This window comes from Anneissia japonica, unplaced genomic scaffold, assembly GCF_011630105.1.
Source record: "Anneissia japonica isolate Jap-2015-1 unplaced genomic scaffold, ASM1163010v1 scaffold18742_len73605_cov171, whole genome shotgun sequence".
NCBI classification, from domain to species: domain Eukaryota; kingdom Metazoa; phylum Echinodermata; class Crinoidea; order Comatulida; family Comatulidae; genus Anneissia; species Anneissia japonica.
This window is the reverse complement of record NW_022719834.1, coordinates 57,749-66,456: the sequence shown is the minus strand read 5'-3', so window position 1 is coordinate 66,456 and position 8,708 is coordinate 57,749. Positions and strand designations below refer to the sequence as shown.

At 35.9% G+C, this 8,708-nt stretch overlaps 1 protein-coding gene and 1 long non-coding RNA gene across 2 annotated transcripts in view; one reads left to right on the top strand and one right to left on the bottom strand.

Moving 5' to 3' along the window:
• Positions 1 to 333: 333 nt before the first annotated feature.
• LOC117111079 (ileal sodium/bile acid cotransporter-like) lies at positions 334 to 3,804 on the bottom strand. Its single transcript, XM_033253962.1, has 4 exons — positions 3,661 to 3,804; positions 2,703 to 3,100; positions 2,097 to 2,301; positions 334 to 1,501 (listed from the first exon to the last, which is right to left on the bottom strand). Exons 2-4 carry the CDS (start codon positions 3,089 to 3,091, stop codon positions 1,076 to 1,078), a joined length of 1,020 nt encoding a protein of 339 aa, XP_033109853.1. The 5' UTR covers positions 3,092 to 3,100; positions 3,661 to 3,804; the 3' UTR covers positions 334 to 1,075.
• A 4,237-nt stretch (positions 3,805 to 8,041) lies between these two features.
• The window catches only part of LOC117111081, a 16,696-nt gene continuing 16,029 nt past the window's right edge, over positions 8,042 to 8,708 (top strand). The window contains exon 1 of the long non-coding RNA XR_004445808.1: positions 8,042 to 8,159. This is a non-coding gene — a long non-coding RNA (uncharacterized LOC117111081). The remainder of the gene's footprint in view (positions 8,160 to 8,708) is intronic.

The window sequence follows — 8,708 nt, the reverse complement described above, 5'->3', positions numbered from 1 at the left end:
CTAACTCAAATCGTGAAGAATGGATCCAAATAATGGGGAGGATAAGTAAACAACTCAGATTTAAAGGCAATAAACCAAAATCTAATCAAGTAATTATTAGACATTTTCAGCTGCATCACACATACATCATCAGTGAATATTCCTGTATACCAACACACAAGTGTATTTTCATTTAAAACAATAAAACACAGATATACTTTAGTGATTTTGAGAAAACAAGTTTAAAAATATTAAAATAATCAACATTCATATCGTTTTATATAATCTGAATAAAATCTGTTTCTTTATCAAAATATAAAACCTCCTCAATAACACTTTATTCATTTTCACAAAAACAGTTTCACAATGAGTTTTGGAACTTTGGAGTATCTGATTATAATCAGCAACATACAATTAAAGGTAATCATCTCATAAACTACCCATTTCTCACGGATTGAATTTTAACGTCGGAATTATTTTGTGAACATTATTATAATATCATAAAAATAAACTTACTATAATATAATACTCTATAATAAATCCACGGTTTTTTAAATTACTGTCTATGCCTATGATAAAATAAATGGCCTTTTTAACCCATCTAGTTTATTCTTTAGAAGATTGTGATAGATAATAAATAAATAAATTAGAACAATATTTTCTATCCCAGTGCATGTGTTGTCATAAAGGTCTATATTCTACAAACGTTTGTTTGTATATTCAATTTAACCTTAGGCCACTGGAAAGACTCTCGGAATAAATCTTTTTCAAAAGAAACCCCCCAAATATAATTATAAAAAAAATATTTATTATTTCAAATGAAATTATAGCAATTTTGAAGTCTGAGAAGGTCAAGTTTCAGTCGTTTTACTTCATTTAAAACTAACATGGGCTGAGATGGGTGGGACCCAAACATAGGCCTAAATTCTGGGAAAGTATCTCCGAACTTGCAAAATGGATATGTGATAATCTGCACGTTCAAAGAGTCTACTCTGAGAAATTATACCCATTGTTTTTGTATAATATCATATCGTATCTATACCGATTATTATTAGATAAAGGAAATACAACACTGTCAGTAATTTGACTTTTTTTTTTAAACGGAATCTTTACAACTGACAGTTATCTCGACGACCTCTGCGCCTCCAATCCCAGGTTTTCTTTTCCGGTCGATCAACCTTAAAATTAGTACAGTGACACATGAATTAATTAGTAATAATCCACCAAACAGAGATGGAAATATCATTATGTCAAAATAATCTTTACTGTCTGCATAAGAGGTGGCAATAATGACCAAGGCTAGTGCAGAATTCTGGCAACCGGTTTCAAAAGCAATGGTCCGGCATTTCTTTTGCGACTGACGTAACAGGTACGCAATGAAGTAGCCTAAGAGGAACGCAATTGGTGACATTACAGAGGCAGCAAACCACACCGTCCATGGTACTTTGAACATACTGGGGTTAGATAAACCTCCTAAAACTACACTGACTGAGAGAGCAAGCATACCTGTGAAGCTTCCCACCTAAAGAGAAATAAAATTACTGTAGGTTAATGCGAAATCAAATATAGGGATGCAGACCTATTTTCTTTGAGTTAAGTAAGCCATATTTAAACAGTTTAGCCCGCTATTCCTACTTCAATTCTATAATAAATTTTAGTTGGATACTTTGAATGTCTGGATAAGGGCGTGTTAAATCCCCTTATAATCACATTTTCACGTTAATTAGGCCTACAGAAATGTGGTTGAGTAGGTTCGATATTGAAAAATTATTAGCGTTTACAAGATTGTACATCGAAATTTGTATGACAAAGAGCGACATAAATAATTCCGAACACTAAGTATCCAATAGCAGGGGCGGATTTAGGGGAGGGTGGGGGCGGCCCGGCCCCTTTTGGAAGGTCAAAAAAAGAAAAAAAAAAGAAAAAAAGAAAGAAAAAGAAAAAATGATAGCCCACAACGCATCAAATGTTATTTTCGGGCGTCTAGAACACAAAAATTTTGCGGGGGCATGCCCCGGACCCCTAGGACATTGTTGTCTCGATCGGCCCAAACTTCGCCCCCCTCCTTTCGGCCCCCCTTTTGGACATCTCTGGATCCGCCCCTGAATAGTACCAACCAGTGTTATGCGTCTTGCCCACTCTTCTTTGTAATGCCGAATAATCATTCCTATAATAACAGGAACTAGGATGAGAGCCAGAGAGAAGGTGATGCTGGTATATGGGATGACGGCGGATTCATCCGTCCAGCTCCTGCCGTATATCCATAGACACAGAGGCATCATGCCCATAGCTGACAGCGTAGATACCGTCGTCATGCAGATACTGAAATGTAATTATTTGTGAGATTTTCTAATTTGTTCAATGTATTCAATTTTACATTGAATTAGCTTAGCCAATCTGAGGTATATAACCGTGACGTCACTTTACATAGACTGCAATCATTAACCATCATTCTAAATGAAGTATATTATTGTCATCATCATCGTCGTCGTATTAATAATAATGTTATTAGGCCTATTAACTTACGCTTATTTTTATCATTTGTTACGTTCATTGGTACATAATTAACAAACAAAGCAGATTTTTATATTGAATTAGCCTCAAGTAAAAAAAAAACATTTTAGATTTGTTTTATTAACCGTACCGACTTCTTCATAAAAAACCTTCGGAATTTTAGAAAACTAATTTCTACAACATATCTCCGGAGCCTGAATTTAACCTACCTTAAGCAAATATCACCGTTACTCCAGAAAGTATATATTTGTGACGTCACACCACCTGGACTGCAACCAATTACCAGCATTCCTATAGCATGAGCTGCATCAACTTTAAGAATATTTGCCAGAGAAAATGCAACAAGCGGCATGATTCCGAACTGGCATACGAATCCGATAGCTAACCCCGCAGGTTTTTTTAGTGTCACTTTGAAGTCGTTCACTGTAACCACAGCTCCAACTGCTAACATAATAAAAGCTAACAGAACGGTTAAAATATATCTGTTTGCAAATTTCAACGATTCTGCCATTAAAGAAATTACTGTCGATGAGTCGGGTGTTGTCCAGATGATAGAAGTTGCATTCTCACCGAATGGATCCGATACTGATGCTGCCATACTGATAGGCTGTTAGTGGAATTTAAGCAATATCAAGTTAAACTATTACCAATAACAATAGATCAGAGAAGGTTTTATGTACTATTAATGACAAGTATGTATTGGGCCTACCATAAATTAAATTTTGAAAAAAATAAAAAGAAAAAAGAGCTACTCCAAGTAGAAAGTATCGATTTATGGCTATTCAGTATGGTATGGGCAACATTGTATTTGATATTTATTTATATTATGGTTACCCGTATGAGCAGTTTCCAAGCGAGACTCTCTTTTGAGGTACTTTTACCTCTTGAAATTTTAATTAGCAAAAGTGTGGGAATAATAGACTGCAATATTTAATCATTATACGGAGAAAGTTTTTAGCTACTTTAAAAGGTTTGCCGCCATTTTGGGGCCTATCATTAAAAAAAAATCCCCACATTCTGGTGGTACGTCCAATTTTGATATATTAAAACAAATGGCACATTTATCGTTGGTTATTCTGTCCCAGATGCATGTAAACTGCAAGTAGGCCTACATTTCCGTATTATGCTTAATATTATCAATTATGGTACTTATGGCTCATTACTTACCGTGGCAATGTGATCAGCAATAAACGTAGTGATGAATCAAATGCAGTGTCCGACGTGATCCGAACAAGGAGCCGACAGCCATAGAATGACGTTTAATAAATGCTTCTAGTGAATGGTAATTATGTTTAAGTGCTGGTGTGTTGGTATCTTTTGAGCCATTAAGTCATGAATGTCTATAACAATACATTATAATTACTGTTATATCAACCTACGCAATGGAGTACCAGCATCATTTCTGCTCTTAATAGTGGACCTTCATTTCATGAGTACCACAGAAAGTATACAACTCAGCTTTGCGAGTCTTGTAAATAACATGCCCCAACGCGATGCGAATGCAATAGCTCAATAATTTTAAACTGTATCAACAGTGTAACTTTTTTATCTTAGGTATTGATATTTATGTATATGCCTTCCCTATGAATATTGAATTCAGAAAACATGACTGATATTCTATAGTCATCATTTTATGCATACTTCATATATGTTTTAATTTTCGGGATTAAATCGTGATTTGTATCCACCGGAAAAGGCGCGGTACAACTTGGACATTACATTAATATATTTTTTTCTGGACGTTTTGAGTGGTATTATTATTATTACTTAGTGTTTACAAAAGGACGATAAATCTTCTTTCTGATACAGTCGTTACCACAATAATGTTGATAATAGGAAACAACCCATGAAGCATAACCACTTGGTGTCAAATTAATGTTATTTTCTTTCTTTATTTATTTTAATTTTTTTTACAATTTTTTACATTTTTTTCCCAACGGTCACGATTTTCAGCAAGCTGTTTTAATGTTTCCTTGTATTTGGGTTTAACAAATTTAGTATTGAAAAGTTCCTGTTCGTCAGATTGTAGGTGTGACAGTAAATTAGTCTTATGCCGTCCTAATCTACTTGGTAATTGTGATGATGTGTTTATTGCTAACTGTAATGCTTGAAGTGCAGGTGAGTGTGGATATGTCCAAACATATTCCATTTCAATAACCGCTTAGGGAAAAGCGCAATGTAGATACCCAGTAAGTTCTTTAGTTATTACTGGAATCAATTTCTTTAAATCTTCACAGTGGTGCTCAGTAAGAAATTCGACATTGTCTGCGTATGCTGTTTCCTCTGGCATACCACTTGGTGATATTAGGGCAAAAGGTTTGTTTAGTACCATTCGTAGATGTTTTAGGGGCCGCTGCAAGAGTGTAAATAGTGTAAATAGTTTACCAGATAAGCCGGCTCCTTGAAAGGACTCCACACTACTCTCAAATTCAGACGAAACTACGTTATTAATTTTAACAACCAGCTTAGTTCTAGCCCGCCCTTCCCATACACACTTTTTGGCAGAATATATATTATAATATCTATGGAGATTTTTATATGATCGGAAAGAAATGCAAGAAAAGTAAGAGGGAAGAAGGAGGAGAGGGAGGAGAAAGAGAGAAAGAGACCGAGTTAGATTTTCTCGCAAATCACATTGGTCCCCTCCCTTGGGCAAAATAATAATAAAAAGAATTCTATACCCACCTTTTCAGGACCCGTGAGCCGATATTTTTTTTTGTTACATTAAAGAAAATTAAAAGTCGGGAAGCTCATTTCCCGCCATCTAAGAATCAACATTTTCTCGGGGAGGACCCCGACCCCCTTTTATTTTTGGGGTTCATAGATTCTTGGAAAAAAGAATACGTATGCAACGTATGTATACTGGTAAACACATAGGCCTAATAGGCCTATTCCCCCCCCCCCTTTTTTTGGTGGGGGGTGGGGAGGATTTTGGGAATACTGTAATAAGAATGAGAAAAATTTACCTGAACGTTTTCAACGGGGAAAACCTTGAATTTTGAACAACTTGAAAGTCACTTCTCGCCATTTAGAAATCAACATTTTGCCTCTTTGGGGTTCATTGATTCATGGAATCGTTTTCAAGAGGGAAAAGTCTTGAATTTTGAAGAACTTAACAGTCATAAAAAGGTACCTCAGAAGTAGAAAGCTCATTTCCCGCCATCTAGGAATCTATTTTTCCCGGGGGAGAACCTTCGAACCCCTTTCTCTTTGGAGTTTATCGATTTATGGGAAAAAGGACACGTATTCAAATACTCGTTTTTTTATGTATGTATACACATAGGCCTGATTACCGTAATAAGAATGAAAAAGTTTACCTGACAGTTTTCAAGGTGGAATTTTGAAGGACTTTAAAGTCCTTAAGTCATTAAAAGACACATAAATTAAAGTCTGAAAAGCTAATTTTCCGCCATCTAGGATTCAAAATTTTTCCCAGTTCTTTTGGGGGATTTTAGTAATATTTTGGCCCCAACTCCCTAAATTTGAACCCATTCATATTCCCATTTATCTTACTAGTAGGCCCCCTCACTTGAAAAAACGTTCCGCCGGCCCTGTAGTATAGATCCAACATAGTTTGTCTGCTGATGTGTCAAAGGAGGACGACATGTCAACACACATTTTGCCGTAAGTACACTTCTTTCTAAACACATTGAAAGTAACGTTCTATGACTCCACACTATATCAACTCCTTCCTTTTTTAAAGGCACTTTGCCATAGACATTATCTATTTTATCCTTAATTCGACGGAATGTGATTAATTATACTATTTTTCGAACGGAATTGAACGCAATTTTTTTAAGGGGCTTTTTTTCGACTTTTGTAATGGTGTAATTACAGCTATCCAATGCAATTAATATATTTATTTTCTTAAAAACTTTTATTTTAGCATAAGCCCGATAAAAACTGAAATCTGAATTTTTGCTTGCGCACGCCATGATACATAAATGAAAGACAGAGACTAATCTTAACTTTGGGTATTATTTTAATTGAAAACTCGATTTCTCTGAACCTTACAAAAAGGTCATAGATAGCGCCCTTTACTGATTTTGTATGGAAACATTGCTTAACTTATGGGATGCCACTGAAAGTGGGCCATCATCTACTCATATGAGTGAGAGAGGGAGGGAGGGCAGGCAGGGAATCGCCAAATAATGAATGGTAACCGTTGATGGAGATGATATTGTGGTAGTAAAGAATATCTTCGAGTAAGTTGTTGCATTTCGTTAAATGTGCAAATGTAGGCTTTACTCTATAAGATACCGTATTACGGGTAGAATCTGAGTGGGGTTTGTAAAACAGATTGTCGAAAGTATCGGTAGCTGTTCCTGCATTGAACAGAGAACGATCTGCTTTCGAGAGGAAAGAAAGATAGTGCACTTCATTATAAAATATGTAAATATTAAAGGTATAGTTTAGCATGCATAGGCGAAGTGTTAAAATGTGAATAACATTAAAAGTCGTTATTCGCAGCAGCTCCGATTTTGAACTGAAAGCTGACCTAGCAAATGATACACAAGACTTGTATATTGCACTAAAAGCATTGTGCTGGATTTTCGTTTGTGTTAGTGAAAATGAGCTATGCATGCAGGACTATTTTTTTTGGTCTTATGTATTTGAGATATGCACAGCTATGCCATCTTCCTAGTTTTTAATCGTATGTGGCGGGGCCCCTTCTGCAGCTATTTGAGTAACCCGACCGATTGTAAGGGAGTGTGTGTTGTACCGTGTTGAAGGAAGATTGGAGAGCGCAATTGTGGCCATTAGAACTGTCGATAGCTCTTTTCGTGTCACTGGCTTGCCTGTTTTGTGCACAAAAAAGGGGCCAGTTATGTGAGGGCGGACACTGTTATACATGAGAACAGCTCTCACTGCGCATGTTTGAGAGATCGGGAAGCTTTTAACTCGTACCTAGGGGTAGGCCTATGTGATTTCTTAATTTTGAATGATGGAAAGGGGATAACCTGTTACATCCTAGCCTTTGTGAAAATTATTGTAAATGGTGTAAATTGCTGATGTGGAGTAACTGCTGTATTTTTCGAATGGTGATTTTAGGAGCAAAACGTGAAGTCATTTGTAGATATTATTTTTATATATATATTTAGCAGAATTCAGCTTTTATTAGGATTTGGCTGTTTGGCTAATGTCAGCTGAAGTATTGTGTTTGAACATTTTGTATAAGATTTTTTTTAATTGATGTCAAACAACATAGAAATATAGATAATGTGACCGAAATGAAGTTTGCATTCGTGTTGTTTATTCATGGTGTTCATGGTCAATTAAACCATAACAAGTATTTTATTAAAACATATTTTTTTAAAAAACGACGAGAGCTTTGAGACAAATAATTAAATTAATAGCCTGATGATCGCTGGTTTGACCGTCATCCTCAACACACAACGAGTACAGTCTGTACCAAGTTTGATATTTGGTTTTATGTAGTTATTTTTCATGTTTTTTTTCTCGATTGTTTTGATTGTGATGTACCACTGTAGCAAGTGATTCCGAATGAAACTAAACCGGTGACGCGTAACACCTAATGCATATGCATGAACTTGTACGCTAACGTGGAAGAAGAGACTTTGTAGCACCTGGAATTAAAAGTAGATTATTTCAGTAACGTGAACGTATCTGCAATAATATGTTTGTTTGCAGCACTTTATTCTCTGGTAAGTACTAATTCGTTAGATGCTAAATATTCGGGAAGATAGGTCATAGAATATCTTTGGGACTGGTTCAGAAACTAAATCAAATCGTTGCGGCGCCAGAGCGGATGCTCACTGTACTGTATTTCTTCTACTCTGCATAGATAGGCTTGCCCTGGTCAAGGTGATCTTCCGCTGCGATGTATACTTAAAAGGCAGTGGCTATCGGCACCGTCGCAGTGCGAAAAACGCTGTTGTTTTCTCAGCACTGCCACAGTGCGAAAAAGCTGCTGTTTTTATCGCCACTGCTGCAGTGCCAAAAACTACAGTTTTTATCGGCACTGCCATAGTCGAAAAACTGCTGTTTAATCGAAATTGATGTTTTGATTGATAGATGAATACATTATTTTATAGGTCTAGACCTATATTATTGTTATTGGTCATACGGTCATACTATTAGTGTCAAAAACCGTCAACAACAACGTCAACATAATTAATTATTGTCAACGACCATCAACATAGTGTACTAATTATTACAATTAATTATAATTATATAATACGAATGTTTCGCAT